This window comes from Oratosquilla oratoria, chromosome 8 (genome assembly GCF_046742065.1).
Source record: "Oratosquilla oratoria isolate Oo_2021 chromosome 8, ASM4674206v1, whole genome shotgun sequence".
NCBI classification, from domain to species: domain Eukaryota; kingdom Metazoa; phylum Arthropoda; class Malacostraca; order Stomatopoda; family Squillidae; genus Oratosquilla; species Oratosquilla oratoria.
Genome location: NC_134784.1, coordinates 53729520 through 53746850, shown reverse-complemented (window position 1 = coordinate 53746850; position 17331 = coordinate 53729520). Strand labels below are relative to the sequence as shown.

The window sequence follows — 17331 nt, the reverse complement described above, 5'->3', positions numbered from 1 at the left end:
GTGTGTGTGTGTGTATTCATGTATGTGAGCAAGATATGTTTACATACTACCCCGTTTGTGTGTGTTTTTGTGTGTTGGTCCGTCATAACACAAGCTGAAGAACGCTTTTCAACCTCCTCATCCTCCTCTTCTTCTTCCTCGTCCTCCTGCTCTTCCTCTTCCTTTTCTTCCCCTGCCTCTTTCTCCCCTTCTTCCTCCTCCTCCTCTTCCTCCTCCTCTTCCTCTTCCTCTTCCTCCTCCTCCTCCTCCTCTTCCTCCTCTTTTTCCTCCTCCTTTTCCTCCTAATCTTCCTCCTCCTCCTCTTTTATCTCCTCCTCCTCCTTTTCCTCCTAATATTCCTATTCCTCCTCCTCCTCCTTCTTTTCCTCCTAATCTTCCTCTTTCTCCTCCTCCTCCTCCTTCTACTCCTCTTCCTTTCCTCCTCCAACCCGACACTTGAAAAAAGAGACGTCACAACCTTGACATCACACATAATGCTCATGACGTTATGACACGACATACATATGACATCACAGCATGAGGGTAACGAAATATTGACATATTTGTACAGTAACGATGATTAGGCTACTACCACAAGCGTGTCGCGCCTCCTACCTGGCATCCTTTTTGGGTAAGCGCGTTGCATGTAGCTTCGATTAATAAAATTATTATCAACCTCCTACTTTTCACATCGAAGCAAAACATCCCCATCATAAAAAAAAAAATAATGTTCTAAACAATCGTTGGACGATCATCGTTGAGCCGTGAACGATCATCGTTGAGTGATATAATCGCATCGAGGAAAACGTAGCTTTAGGTCACACTCACCACACCTGTGCACACGGCAGGTCGTGACGTCCTGCCTTGGTATCGATACACGTCACGTGATGTATGACGTCACCTGCTGCATGATATCACGTGATATATGACGTTACATGCTGTATGACGTCGCCTGATGGAAGACATCACGTTAAACATGACGTCACATGATGTATGACGTCATTTTATATATGACGTCACGGTATATGATGTCACGTTTTGTATAACGTCTCATGTCATGTGGTGTTACAGTGTGACGTGTACGACATCACACATCACATGATTTCATATGGTGTTAGTATCTAGCGTGTGACGTCACACATCACGTGATATCACGTGATTGTGGGAGTGAGTTCCTCAGCTGATTAAGATCGAACGGCACTAGCCAGAATAAAATCATAACAAAATGAAGAGAGCAATGTTGATTCACAATGTGATTCGACTTGGCACTTTGTCGTTTCAGGATAATTCCTTTCTCACTCCGTCTCACTCCATCACTCCACGAGTTAGGAAATAGTACTCCATCAATCTCCACACTCTAGGCACACGACTGCTCGACTCCAGGTCAGCCTGTTTTATTTTTATTTTATTTATTTATTATTATTGTTATTGCTGTGGATGTGCTGTGTCTTGCGACACTGCTTCTGACCCAGGGCAGTGGACAGGATGCAGTGATGACCCGTCATCCAGGAGGTGCCAAAATCGGAGGGTGGGAGGAGGGTGGAGGGGAGTGGAATATATGGGAAATGAAATGGGTGGGAGTGATTTCTATGCCTTTTTCATTTTGGCTAACCCCCGTGTAAGGGGGAAAAAGCCTTTGGTATATGTATGTATGTATGTATTATTTTGTCTGCGTTGGAATCGCCTCAACTGATTTGTTCTTCCATCTTTCCTTCTCTGAATGCCGTCAGACGATTTTATTATCAAACTTAGGTAAGAACAGGATCTATACTCCCTTCATACCGAACCACCAACAAAATCATCCATAAAATAGACCACATTGGTAAAAAATAAAATAAATAAATAAATAAATACATATATAAAGAAAAGAGGAAAGAAGGCAACAATGGAGGAACTCCACTCCACACACTCCTCCAGCACTCCCTGCAACTCCACAAAACTCCCCAAGACTCCACAAGCTTCTGTTTACGTGACAAGCGCTCGAAAACTCCCTAACTGGACTCGGACATATGAAAACATTCAGTTTCAAAAAACAAACAAGCATCGCTGTAGGAGGGAACCCGCACGAGATCCGAGATACTTCTAGTGCTCGTTTCTAAAATGCTGGGACGCATTGTCTAGCTTAAACTCCTTTTTGCACGTTATCTAGTTTAAGCTAACTATTATGCCTCTAACTAGACGTAACACATAATAAATTCGTTAGAATAATATTGGGTTAAATGCGTACATACATATACCAAAGGCTTTTATCCCCCTTATAAGGGAGGTAGCCAAAAAACAAAGGCAAAGAAACCACTCCCACCCATTCCATCCCTATCACACTCCACTCCCCTCCACCCTCTTCCCTCCCTCTTATCTTGGCACCTCCTGGATGACGGGTCATCCCTGCATCTTGTCCACTGCGCTGGGTCAGAAGCAGTGTTGCAAGACACAGCACATCCACAGCAAGGCCGCTTCATTAAATCGGCGACCCCCCCCCCTCTCTCCGTCCCCGCACGCAGAAAAGAAGACGGGGAGAAACCCCTTCGGGCTGTGTCAATTTTTTTCTCATGCATACTTCCTCACCCCCCCATCCCCCACCCACTCCCCCTCAAGGATTACAACATCATCCATATACAACCATTCTCCATTCGCCCCTATCTTCTGTCCTCTCCCGTCCTTCCTCAACAGACATTTCCCTCTTCCCCAAAGCCCCTTTCACCCCATCCATCCATCTCATCCTAGATCGCCCCCTGATGTTCACTCCTTCCACATCTGCCTTCCACTCCTGTTTTACAAGTCTTTCTTCACTCATTCTTTCCATGTGTCCAAACCACCCCAATACTCTTTCATCCACCCTATCTCCCAACTCCCTTTCCACCCCCGTTCTCCTCCTCACCTCCTCATTTCTCACCCTATCCAGCCTAGTAACCCCTATCATACTTCTCAGATACCTCATCTCAAACACATTCAAACTGCTCTCTTCCTCTCTTATGTTCCATGTTTCTGCCCCATACAGTGCTGTCGGCACAATCACTCTTTCATACAATCTCCTCTTAGCATCCATTCCCAAATGTCTATTTCTCATTACACTTTTTAATCCACCAAGGCATTTACTCGCTTCTCTCAATCTACATTCTACCTCCACTCCACCCTTTCCTGCCACATCCGCACCCAAGTATCTAAAACTATCCACTTCCTCCAGTCTCTCTCCCTTAATACTCACTTCCAGTCTGCTGCCACTTTCACCCTTTGTACATCTCATCACCTTACTTTTACCCACATTTATCTTCAACTTCCTTCTTTCACACACTTTCCCAAACTCTGTCTTCAACTTCCTCAATCCCTCCTCTGATCCTGCTACAAGCGCAGTGTCGTCCGCAAACAACAACTGGCTTATCTCCCACTTTTCTCCATTTTCTTTAACCATCTCCAATCCCTGACCCACTACCCTTGCAATTACCTCTCGCACCACCCCATCCATGTATAAATTGAACAGCCAGGGTGACATAACACATCCCTGACGAAGTTCCACCTTTACCTCAAACCACTCACTCTTTCCATTTCTAATCCTGACACATGCTCTACTACTCTCGTAAAAAATCTTGACAGCTCCTAAAAGCTTTCCTCCTATCCCGTATATCTACAATACCTCCCACAGTGCCTTCCTGTCTACTCTGTCATAAGCCTTTTCCAGATCCATAAAACCCCCAAAACATCCTTACCTTTTCCTATAGCTTTCTCATATATCTGTCTTACTACAAAGATCTGATCTACGCAAAACCTACCTGTCCTAAACCCACACTGTTCCTCACCAATTACTCCCTACTCCCTCTGTTCCTCTCCTAATCCTCTCAATCAAGACCCTCCCATAAGCCTTTCCAGATACACTTAACAAGCTAATCCCTCTGAAACTACTACACTCACACTTGTCCCCCCTTTACTCTTGTAAAAAAAAAATGAAAAAAATATACCAAATAGAGAAGCACATAAAAAATATAAGATAAAATACGATAAGAATAAAAATATTTAATGAAATATTATGGAATTTTTTGTTTCGTTTTTTTTTTCTTCATATTTTCATTAAACTATTCTTAGCATCCGACTTAGTTATGGACCAAAAGGTCTCCTGTCGGAATGTTCCATTGTAAATCCATTGTAATCCATTGTAATAGTATAGGCTTGGGTCCCGACCCAAAAATATCCTGTTCAGCCCGGGGTCCGCTCCTTCAGCGACTGAATAATAAAATCCGTTGACGCCAAACCAATGCAATCTATATAGAGAGGTACGACCCCCCCAGCGGCCGATAAGATAAGAATGATCTCTTATCAAGTGATAAGATGAACAAGTGCACCTATTGAATGCATTTATGGCATTCTTGATGTCTATTTTCCTGAAGGAGACTGCAGGAGACCATAATGCCTACACTAGGCAGTTCCATGTCAATTACCACCTGTTTCAGAGCTCACTACATGGTTACTAAGTCTGTTCCATTCGTTGACCAGCCTATTAGTAAACCAATTCTTGCCTATTCGCTTCTTAAATCTAAATTTGTCCAATTCAAATCCATTACTGCGAGTCCTGCCCTGTTGTCTTAATATGATGACCTTCCTTGGTTCAAAAGTTCACAGACATTTGATAACACTGATTGAACATGTGTTGTACATCAATGTATAGATTATTTTTCTATTTTTTCTAAATTGGTTTTAGAATTTTGATTGTGTTACACGTGACTGCTCAGCGGGAGGTTCATTTCGACTGTTGTTAGTGCTACTTTTGTTCGCTATGATTATCGTTCAGCGATGATCGTTCAGCGATTATTCCTCAACGATTATCATTCAACGATTATCGCTCAACGATAATCGTTCAACGATTGTCTAGAACACTAATTCATCATTCTTGAAAGGGGTTGTTTTGCTTTGAGCTGGAAAGTACGAGGCTGATAATTTTATTAATCGAAGCTACAACCAACGCGCTTACCCAAATAGGATGCCAGGTAGGAGGCGCATCACCCGTCATTGGCTGTGATGCATGACGTTACGTGATATATGACGTCACGTGATGTATGACGTCACATGGTGCATGACGTCACATTATGTATGACGTCACATAATATTATGATGTCACGTGTTGTATGACGTCTCATGCCACGTGGTGTTACAGTGTGACGTGTATGACATCACATCACATGATGTCACATGGTGTTAGTATCTAGTGTGTGTGACGTCACACATCACGTGATATCACGTGACTGTGAGAGCACCGAGGACGTATATTTAGTGGTACTCACTCACTAACATCCAAAAGCACACTAACCTCGATACTATTCAGGTCTTTAACAAGAAGGATGCAGACAAGGTCATCATATTAAGACAACAGGGCAGAACTCGCATTAATGGATTTGAATTGGACAATTTTAGGTTTAAGAAGGAAATAAGCAAGAACTGGTTTACTAATAGGAGTTAACGAATGGAATAGACTTAGTAACCATGTAGTAGTGAGCGCTGAGACAATTGGTTGTTTTAAGCGAAAACGAGACAGCTTTATAGAATGGGATAGGTGGTAAGGAACAAGGAACTGCCAAGTGTAGGCCTTAAGGTCTCTTGCAGTGTCCTCCATTCAAAGATAAAAGAGATGGTAAATGATCGGCAAGGGAAGATAACTTTATAGATAGGGATGATAGGTGATAATGGACATGGAACTGTCTAATGTAGGCCTTATGGTCTCCTGCAACCTCCATTCTTATGTTCCCCAGTAAGAACTCCACCACTGAACGAACTCTCCACGTCGTTCTTGTGGCGTTATTTATTGATTTTATGCTGCCTGTCGCCAGGTGATTTTATTCAATTAAATTTTCGGATTTTATCAGATCCCCTCTAGAGAGGCAGCGGCAGGAGGGTGAAGGCTCGCATCAAGTTGGGGCTGCTGGGCTGGCTAGGTTAGGTTACGTTTAGTTTTATCTTAAGACATAGTCCATCCTATCAGCTGCTCCGTGAAATATATACATATTTCTCTTATTTTCCTCTCTGGAGGTCGAGACAGACAGACAGAGAGAGAGAGAGAGAGAGAGAGAGAGAGAGAGAGAGAGAGAGAGAGGGGGGGAGGGAGGGAGAGATGGAGAGAGAGAGAGAGATGGAGAGAGAGAGGGGGGGGAAAGAAAGATAGAGAGTTAGAAAGAGAGAGAGAGAGAGAGAGAGAAAGAGAGTCGAGAGAGAGAGAGAGAGAGGGGGGGTATCTGTTACTGCGGGCGACTGGTCGTCAAACCGATGGAATGAAGAAAACAACATCAACAACAACCACAACAACAACATCATCATCAACAACCACAACAACATCATCATCAACAACCACAACATCATCATCATCAACAATAACAATAACTATACAGTCGTGTAAAAACGTTGTAAGACAAAATAAAATCTTGAGTCATTATTTTTGCCCTGTTTTAGTTTAGTTTATTTGTTATTGTTTTCATTGTCATTTGTATTGTTACTACTATTAGTGTAAATATTTACATCATCATCATCTTTAATGATCTCGTGTTTAGTCTTTTCACACACACACATACACACACACACACACACACACACACACACACACACACACACACACACACACACACACACACACATACAAACACACACCAGTGTATTTTTTCAGTTGATGTAAATTGGCCCCCACAAAAAAAAATAATGATAATAAAAATAAATAGATTGAAACGCATTCAATACATACATACATACATACATATATAATATACATACATATATATATATATATATATATATATATATATATATATATATATATATGTATATAAATTGAGATATTTATCATAAAATGATTAATTAATTGGCGTTTTCACAGTCGTTGTTGGGGCTCGTTCTAACGACTACGAGGACACAGGGTTGCCAATCTCTCCTCTACGACCAGTGATACCAATCCCAAGGAAATGAACACGAAATCAGCTTGGCGTTAGTGAGCGTGCCAAGGAATACGAAACAGACGGGTTTCACAGTCACGGAATCCGTCGTTTGTGCGCGCACCAATGTCGGGCCAGTATGATTGGCGTTCCCTAAGGTTGGCTGCCCTGGGGAATTCGTATTCGTTCAAACGAACCCCAACACGAACTGTGAAATCGGATTGAAAATATATGGAGTTTTCTTACCTTGTATGAGGAGTGTGGAGAGGAGTACGAGGACGAAGTGGAAGTGGTGGAGGTAAGTGGAAGAAGGAGGTGGATGCATCCTGTTGTGTCTGTGCTGGTGGAGAAGCCTGAGATCGATCCCAACGTTGGGTTTATTTATTTAATATTTATTATATATTATTATTATATATATTTTTTGCTTTGTCACAAGTACTTATTTTGAGCACTTGTAACAGGTCCTTGTTACTAAGGTACTGTTATCTATCCAAGTTACCAGAGTACTTGTAAACTAGTACTAGTTTTCCAAAACACTAGTTCGATAAACCCTTACAGCCTTGTCGTCCATCTGCTAGTACTAGTTACTTGTTGTACTAGCACAAGTAACCTAGTAGATCTTATCTAGTTTCCTAATCTAAGCACTGCTAAATGATCGTCCTTATGTAGCTACACATTTTTTTCCCTCTAATTAGCCAATGTTTTGTTTCACTGTCTCGTTATCTGATACGGACGATAAGAATCTGATACTTTAGTGTTTTTGGACCTTTTCTGATCCCCTAAATCCATGTAAAAGATCTTCTTTTGTTTTTATAAAGAATCGAATTGCCTTAAGAAGTCGAAAAAGATTTTATTCCGTTTTCTGAGGGTATTATCACATTTAAAACATATTTTTCTCTCAAATCTTAGTTACAAAATGTAAGTTTCTTTTATATAAAATACCAACAGAGGTATGTGAGATCTTAAGATAGTTGCAGTATATAGATGGCGCCTTGTTTCTTTCATTGGCTGAGCTAATTACATCACATAACCGTTCCTTGTCTTGCGTTCATTAATTCAAGTATTCATATTTTTGTATTTGCATATTCTTTCTCTATCTACAGTACAGCCATCTGCACCTCAGTACCTATTAAAAAAATCCTATTTAACTTATCTTTTGAGTATTTTCTTTTCTTATTTTGGTACTATTTTTTTGCGTAAATCATTATTTGGATATATGTTCTAGATTTTTTCTTTGTTATTTTTTTGCACCTTTTGATCATGTTCAGAGCATTCGTTTCTCATTGAAAATTATATTTTCATTCAAATTTTACAAACACTTGCAAACACAACTGGATTTTTTTTTATTTATTATTGTTCTCGTATGTCTGTCATCATTCATTTTAAATTCATGAATAAGTATTTACTCAAATTATTAACACAAAATAACACAGGGTATTGGAAATATTATTTGTTCTTCCTCTTTTTAATAAAAACGGTATACACACTATCATCATGAATTGGCAACATATAGTTAATATTTTCTTTAGCGATTGCGCGACGACTTTACACAATGTTCAATAATATATCGTTTACACTTTTACAAGACTCCCCGCTAGTTTATCATTGCTTGTTGCCTTTATCTGACATTAGCACACGTATATTTTCCATGTAGACGTAAGCTCAAACTACTTTATATTCACGACAGAAGCGGCCAAGTCAAGCAATTACATAGACACAGATTTATAACTCGACAACAATGACGTCAAAGGCGTTCAGGCAACTTTTGACGCATTTGATATTTATTGCAGATGATGACGGTTCTTTGGGTCGAGCCAGACCTATATATATATTTTTTTCTCACTTTTTCAAATTGATTCAGTTTAAATGCACTTTTTTCACTCTCTCCGTATAGTTTCATAAAACATTACTCACGCTAAATACAACAATAATTTTATCATATACGTCACTGAAAATAGATACACTAACACGATATTGTAATATAAAATGAGAGAGAAATTGATAATAGGCACTGAACACTATTGTGAAATAGAACCGATCATTCAGTCCATCTATCTTTTCTACACCAAATATGGAACAATACAAGAACTTTTTTCGTAGCCACTCAGACAATTTATTACGATTATCTCTTTCATAGAATCACTGTCACATATAACAATATTTTCTTAATTCTACATACGCTTTATTCCTTCACTTTAGATAATACTAACAAGTAGGACTGTTTTTATTTACAATGATAAATTTGTCCAATTCTTTTTGCAACGAAGTCAACGGTCGGCCTTCACGCTCAGCGGCGACATGACGTCATATCGATCTGGAAGAGAGAGACCAAACATGAAGTTTTAAGTTTGTCATTAGAGCTCAGAATATGTCAAAACAGTAGCAGCTGTATTAGTACTGCATGTGAAACAGCTGCACAGTGTGAAGGGAGAATGGTGATTACTTCCATAAAAACTATTTCTGATGTTTGTATCACAGCAGGAGTGGTTGTTTAGACAATAAACAACGAGAGTTATTTTTGCTTTAGGATATGGTGATTGTTGTTGCTGTTTCTGAGTACTAAGGAAATGAAGATTTTATCGACGTAGTGAGAAGTGATAGATATGAAAAAGAAGCATATAATAATAACTTACTGCTTAAAGTGTACACACTGAGCATGCATGCGACTGCGTGTACACTGTGTGTGTGTGTGTGTGTGTATGTAAAATGGTTTGTTTTGTCTACATATTGGGAACACCATAAAGAAGATGGACGTGCTGATCAAAAGGTTTGTGTTTTTTGCCAAAACAACCGAATGTCCATCTTCGGTTCCCTCCCTCCCTCGCCATGTAAATTCAAATCAAGTTGAAATTGGAACGGGAAAATAGAATAAGATAAAGTAGAATGAATATAACTAAGTAATAAATTCGATTCAAATTGAAACTTGAATTAGAAATAGAATGTAATAGAATAAAATAAGATAAAATAAATGGAATTAATAAAATAATAAATTTAATCCAAAATAGAGATCTAACAGAAAAATGTATATATAAAGAACCTAACTTCTTGTTGAGAATGGTAAAAGTAAATCCAATCATATTGTGTATATATATATATATATATATATATATATATATATATATATATATATATAAATATATATAATATATATATATATATGTATATATATATATATATATATATATACACACATATATATATATATATATATATATATATATATATATATATATATATATATATTATACACTTTTATATTTAAAGAAAATAAAATTCGAACCATAATTGATTATCGCACGATAGCTACTTGCAACAGTAGATGCACAGCGCAAGACAAGACAGTATCTCATAAAATATACGACACTCGAGGTCTCCCTCAGTCGACGACGCCGAATCTCGACCCCGCTGTAGTGAACAGGATCAACGAAGATGACGAAGCAGAGAGAGGAGGGAGAGAAGAAGGGGGAGAGGGGGGAGGATCAAATCAGTGATACCTTAGAAGAGATGGAGATAAGGAGAGAGAGAGAGATAGAGAAGTGGAATAAGATAATCTCTGGGTATGATACTATCTCCCCCCTCTCCCCCTCTCCCCCTCCCTCTCCCCCCACTCTCCCCCTCTCCCCCCAAGAAAAAAAATGACACAAGGGAATGTGAGAAAGAGAACTATGATCTTGCCTCTGTCGTGTGTTCTGTTGTAACACGAACACGCGCACATGAGCACGCATACACAATGCGCGCGCGCGCACGCACATCCTTCGCGCAAATGTGTAGGGAAGACGGATGTGCGCGCGCACGCATACGCGCATGTACGCGCATAATGTGAGCGTACATGTACACAAAGTACATGTACTCTAACGCACACTCAGTACATACGTGGACACGCGCGCGCACGCCTATGTACAATTGGCGTCACTCATAAGTACTACATTTCTTAATCCGTGTATGGGATATTGATGGCATAATTTAGATTCAATATATCAAGGTATTTAGTGACCCCTACGGAACCGAGTCACGAAGTATTGTGACGCCACCAAGGATAGAGGCGCTGGTTATCGATTTAATTATCTATTTATTCATATATTTTTATTTATATATATTTAGTTATTAATTTATGTATTCATTTGTTTGTTTATTTATCTATTTATCTATTTATATGGTTTTTATTTCTTGAATTGTCTATTATTTTTCTATTTACATCTTTTTATTTATTCATTTATCCATTTATCTGTTTGTTCAGTTCATGCATCTAGCTTCGTTATAGACTAAATGGTCAACTTATTTTTTCTTGCTGGCATTCATTAGCTTCACACAAATTTCCTTGCACATATTCATGTACACATGTACACACGCACACACACTCTTCCCGTAATATACAACTAGGTAAATACACATACACACACACACACACACACACACGCAAACACACACATGACATTTTATTATTATAACCTTTATTAAAATCTTTAGTATTTTTTAGTTTAATCCAATGTTCCCCATCTCAGAAGGACATGGTTACGCCGACACCAGCGCCAAACCGTTGGCGGAGAAATCTCGAACTAAACTTTTTTTTTTTTTTTTTTTTTTTTAAGAGCGTAGTACTCCAAGGACTGAAATAGATTAGTGAAAAAAATATATATATTATATTCTGGTTCGGCTTCGGTTGATTTTATTTCATATTCTTAAACATCGTTTCCACCATGACACACTTAATTGGTTTTATTCTGGTTAAAATAAAGTTTTAGTTTGTGGCAAGATAAAGGAGTTAAGGGTTAATCAATAATTTAATTACCCGCGGCCCCCAGGTAACCGGTAACACCCACCGATTTGGCCCTTACGTCTCTCAAGGAAGAAAGAAAAAATATAAAAATGAAAAAAATAAAAAGATAATATAAAAATATAAAAATAATAGAAACTGTGAAAATGTAAAACATAAATAAAAGGCATAAATGTGTTTGAAATGTAAAAATGAAAAAGTAGAAAAATAAAGAAAATATGGAGACTGTAAAAATGTAAAACATAAATAAAAAGGCATAAATGTGTGTAAAGATGGAAAGATGTAAAAAATTAAAACGTGAAAATGAAAAACATGAAACGTGGAGAAATGTAAAAACATGAATTTATAAAATGTAAAAATGAGCGTAATAAGGCCATTTCTGTATTGATACTGTTCTTATGCTGGCTGGTGCCCTGAACGCAGATTTACTAAAGAGCGGCTCTTGCTTGTACTGGGAGTGATTTTTTTTTCATGTCCTGGGAGTGATTTTTTTTTCGTGTCTTCGGAGTCTGAGGGAGTACAGAGGTTGCGGGTGGGGAGTGCCAGGGAGTATTTGATTTATGATTTTTTTTTTTTTTTTTTTTTTTTTTTTTTTTTTAGGTGTTGGAGTAGTAGGTTGTTGCTGGTTTGTTGATCTTGTTATTGTTATTGTTTCTTGTTACTATTGTTATGGTTATTGTTGCTAATGTTTGTTGATATTGTTGCTATTGTTGTTGTTACTTGTTGGTTGTTATTACTATTTTTGTTTGTTGAAATTGTTGTTGTTACTTGGTTGTTGATATTGTTGTTGTTACTTGGTTGTTGTTGCTATTGTTTTTGTTACTTGTTGGTTGATGTTGCTTTTGTTGCTGTTGTTGTTACTTGTTGTTGCTTTTGTTGTTGTTGTTTGTTGGTATTGTTGCTATTGTTGTTGTTTGTTGATATTGTTGTTGTTTGTTGATATTGTTGTTGCTATTGTTGTTGTTTGTTGATGTTGTTGTTATTGTTGGTTGATGTTGCTATTGTTGTTGTTTGTTGATAATGTTATTGTTGGTTGATGTTGCTATTGTTGTTGTTTGTTGATGTTGTAATTTTTGGTTGATGTTGCTATTGCTGTTGTTGTTACTTGTTGGTTTTTATTGTTGTTGTTATTTGTTGGTCGTTATTGTTGTTGTTACTTGTTGGCTGTTGTTCCTGTTGTTTGTTGATATTGTTGTTGTTTGGTGTCTCATAGCTCCTGTCGCCTGCATCCGATTCACAGGAAATTTATCTTAACTGAGTATCTTAACTGAACATGGTTAACTCTATTTCATATAACTTTTTTGGTTTTGGCGATAGACTTAACAGAGTTTGGTCTGGTTAAGCCCTGAGGTTAAGGTGGTCGTAGGAGGTTAAGATCTTGGAATTAACTCGGTTTTATGATGACTTAACCCTAATAGAGATTTTATTCGGGTTAAGTCTTGCTTTGTGTCGCATTTCTGGGGTTAATAATCGTCATAGGGAAAAAAAAAACAAGAATGAAACTCAAACATTATTTACAAAAAACTGAAGCATATTAGGTTTTTTATTTTATTTTATCTTATTTTTTTCTATTCATTTTATTTTATTTTATTTTTTTATTCTGGCTGGACGGAGGTGGGGGCGTGGGGGAATTCACCAAAGTAATAAAACCAAGCCTCAGGGTTAAACGAGAAAGGGTTAACCCTCTTCTCTCTAGAGATAATCCCTTTCCATTAACATAAATCGCCCAAACTGTTCCTCTCTCTCTCTCTCTCTCTCTCTCTCTCTCTCTCTCTCTCTCTCTCTCTCTCTCTCTCTCTCTCTCTCTCTCTCTCTCTCTCTCTCTGTGTGTGTGTGTGTGTGTGTGTGTGTATGTGTGTGTGCGCGCGCGCTTCACCACGGTCTTGGATCACGTATTGGACTCGTGATCGACAGCTATTATCCTCCCTGATGACCTCAGAGCTCATATTTGTCCGATCTATGTGTGTGTGTGTGTGTGTGTGTGTGTGTGTGTGCGTGTGTGTGTGTGTGTGCGCGCGAAAGACAGAGAGAAAGAAAACGCTTATATCAGTTTGTGTAAGTTTGTGTATTTTAATGTGACGTAAAACATGTACTTCATGTCACACGTCACGTTGGCATGTCCTAACGACCTGACCAGGTGCACGTCAGACCTGAAAGGGTCGTTACGGATTGCCCGCATAACCAAACTACTCAAGAACCCCGTTACCGTTACGCTATCCGTCACATTCTCTTCCTTCCTCGTTACGTGCGCGTGACGGAGGTATGACGTAACCGTAACGCAGGTTGGCGTTACCGTTACAAAGGAGTGACGTAACGTATGGGGTGTGAAGTCACTTTTTATTCATGTGTGGTGTTAACGGGGTCAGGGGATTTTTTTATCTGCTTATTTGATTTTGATTAATTAATTTATTTATCTATTTATTTGTTATTATATTTTAATTGATGGAAAATGCTATTAATATTTATAGGCGATTCTGTTGTTACCTACCCGGCATGGAGAAAGGAGAAAAAGAGAGAGAGAGAGAGAGAAGGTGGGAGAAAAAGAGAGAGAGAGAGAGAGAGAGAGAGAGAGGGTGGGAGAAAGAGAGAGAGAGAGAGAGAGAAGAGAAGGAGGGAGAAAGAGAGCTAGAGAGAGAGAAAAGAGAGAGAGATTGTGAGAGAGGGAGAAAGAGAGCTAGAGAGAGAAAAAAGAGAGAGACACTGAGAGATAGATAGATAGAGAGAGAGATGGGGGGGGGGCTCCGTACTTAGGACCGAAGCACAATAAGTCAGCGTCGCTCAGGAGACGCCGATCTCCGCGGGGATCTCCATTGTCTCCTCCTCCTGTGTCAGCTGTCCTCTCCGGAGCGTGTCAGCCAGCGTGTCAGCCAGCGTGTCACCTCCATTACACAAGTGACGGAGGGGTACGGGGGGAGGGGGAGGGGGCGGGCGCGCGAGCATGCCTGAACATATATGTAAATACGTGCGCGCACGCACACACACACACACACACACACACACACACACACACACACACACACACACACACACACACACACACACACACACACACACACACGACTCGCTGGCGTAGTGGTTAGAGTTCCCGGCCGCCACTACGGCGGTCCGGGTTCGAATCCCGCCCAGGTCTGAAATAATTTCAGTATCGCTGCGCTGCGAGTCGTTACTCCAACTCCCGTGGGCGGGGAGTTGGGGTGTGTGTGTGCGTGTAAGGTCACAACATTACCCATAGATCGGTAATATATGAGCTCTGAGCTCTCTTCTGGTAGGGAAATAGCTGTCGATCACGAGTTCAACACGAGATCCAAGACCATTGTGAATCACACACACACACACGCACACACACATTCATACATTTTTGCATAAATGCAAACATGATCAAATATAGAGAGAAGGGAAGAGAGGAGATGATAAAAGAGAGGCGATGGTTGTAAGGCTAACAGACAGACAGGCTGACAGACAGATGGGGAGACAGACAGACAGACAGGCACAGGGATACATTGGAAGAAACATGATGTGAGCAATAAGATATGCATCTTAAAAACCCATGATAAATTTGATAAAGTCAACAACAATAAATAAATTGATCAATGTTAATTAATGAAATAATAACAAAAATAAATAATAGATGATAAATATTACCAAGTCACAATTGACATTGTTTATCAATAAATATTTGGTTTTTAATCTTACCTCAAAGGAGTGATGGTAACATAAATTTACAGTAATTCACATTCAACATCGTGTTTTCGTGATGGTCTGTCTTGTTCTTACAGAGAATCACAAACGAATCACAGTCCTAACTCAGTATCCCATATGCATGGGATTCTCACAACTTCGAATTATATTCAGAGATTCCCATTGTACCCTTCGTCATTTGACTTTTAAAAACATCTACCTTTGTTCATGGTTTTCACTTTCGTCTAGTCCCACAATATCTTTTGATCAAAACCATAAACCCCCCCATACTTTGTAGTCTGATCCCCAGGTAGCCTGTGTCTAACATACCTTCAGTCTAACTTCATCTTTAAATTCGTTGCTAAGATTGTTTTGCCCGAGGTCAAATCTCAGGCAGGATACGTCAGTTTACGGTATTTATACGATGATTAGGATGAACACGACGTGGGGTCTCCATACCTGAATGTAAACAAATGACGTCACAGAAGCGGCATGAGAACGCGACGTGACGTCATCAAACCTCGGTATTGTCTTTTCATGACTCGTATAGCTAAATATAATGAAAAAAAAACACATTTGAATAATAATCACATAAGTATTCCGTCTTTTATCATATTACATATTCGTGGTATGTATAAACGTCTGTGTTCACAGTTGGCTTATGTAATTCTATATCTTATATTCTTGAACCTGTTAGGTCCTTGTGTTTGGGATCAGATCGCTTAAGATACGTTGAAGACCATATCATCTATCTTCAAATGTCTAACTCTTCTTCTCTCGCTCTCTGTCTCTCTCTAGTTTATAATTTTTCACAATTCTTTTTCACCTTTCTTTTTAACATTCTTGGTTTTAATATTTTGTTGCTAATTATGAAGTACCACGAATATTGATAAAATGTTTTATATTTTTGGGGAGAAAAAAAAGAATATCATCTGATAGGAAAAGGACTGATGTAGTTTTCAGTCACTAATCTGATAGTCTGCCATCTTAGTTACATTTCGTAACGAACAAATCTCCATTAGGTTAATCTTAATTGTGTTTAACCACTTCACTAACTGAAATGGTCTTATGGTAGTGTAAACAAGAGAAAGTGATCATCATTACATATACCCGCTGGCTGAGCGAGTTAGGGCGTCATTACTTGCGATGATGGAGATCGAGGGGATGGCGGTTCGAATCCTGCCACCGGCGAAGTTGAACCAAGGGCATGGTTAATTAAATTCTACGCTACAAAGTCCTCTAAAAGGGGTACCGTCCTAGCATTCTGATGAGAGAAGTTTGTGACATTCAACTATATATATATATATATATATATATATATATATATATATATATATATATACAAACATATGTATATACATATATGTGTATACAAATGCTTGTGTACATACATGATACATATGTATGTGTTTGTGTATATGGATATAAATGTGTACATACATATATGATATATATGTGTGACTGTGTGTGTGTGTATGGATACACATGTGTACATACATATATGATATATATATATATATATATATATATATATTGTGTGTGTGTGTGTGTGTGTGTGTGTGTGTGTATGGATATAAATGTGTGCATACATATATGATATGTATGTGAAATTGTGTGTGTGCGTATGGATATACATGAATACATATATGAAATTTATTAGTGTGTGTGTGTGGATTAACATGTGTACATACTTATATAATACATATGTGAGATTGTGTATGTGCGTATGGATATGAATGTGTACATATATAAAATAAAGGAGTGTGTGTGTGTGTGTGTGTGTGGATACACGTGTACATACCTATATAATATATATGTGCGCGTGTGCGTGCGTCTGTGTGTGTTTGTGTGTGTGTGATGGAATAAACGAATAGTTAAATGATTTAGTAAAGAAATGGTATCTTGTCTATCGCACAGAAGATCCGAGTTATGTGACAAGACACGAGGACACGAGAGGACACGATGGCGGGAAAACGGGAGGAAAAACATTAAGAGGAC

General features: G+C 38.7%; 1 protein-coding gene across 3 annotated transcripts in view; it reads right to left on the bottom strand.

The window, feature by feature from the left end:
* The window catches only part of LOC143027734 (lachesin-like), a 112735-nt gene that overhangs the window by 61089 nt on the left and 34315 nt on the right, over positions 1-17331 (bottom strand). The window contains exons 2-3 of one of the 3 annotated variants that reach the window (XM_076189231.1): positions 9092-9195; positions 7128-7234 (exon numbers count right to left, since the gene is read on the bottom strand). In XM_076189231.1, coding sequence (XP_076045346.1) covers positions 7128-7206 — 79 coding nt within the window. In that variant the 5' untranslated portion in view covers positions 7207-7234; positions 9092-9195. Of the gene's footprint in view, positions 1-7127; positions 7235-9060; positions 9196-17331 lie in introns of all 3 variants that reach the window. The other 2 variants (XM_076189230.1, XM_076189232.1) reach the window with 2 other exon arrangements.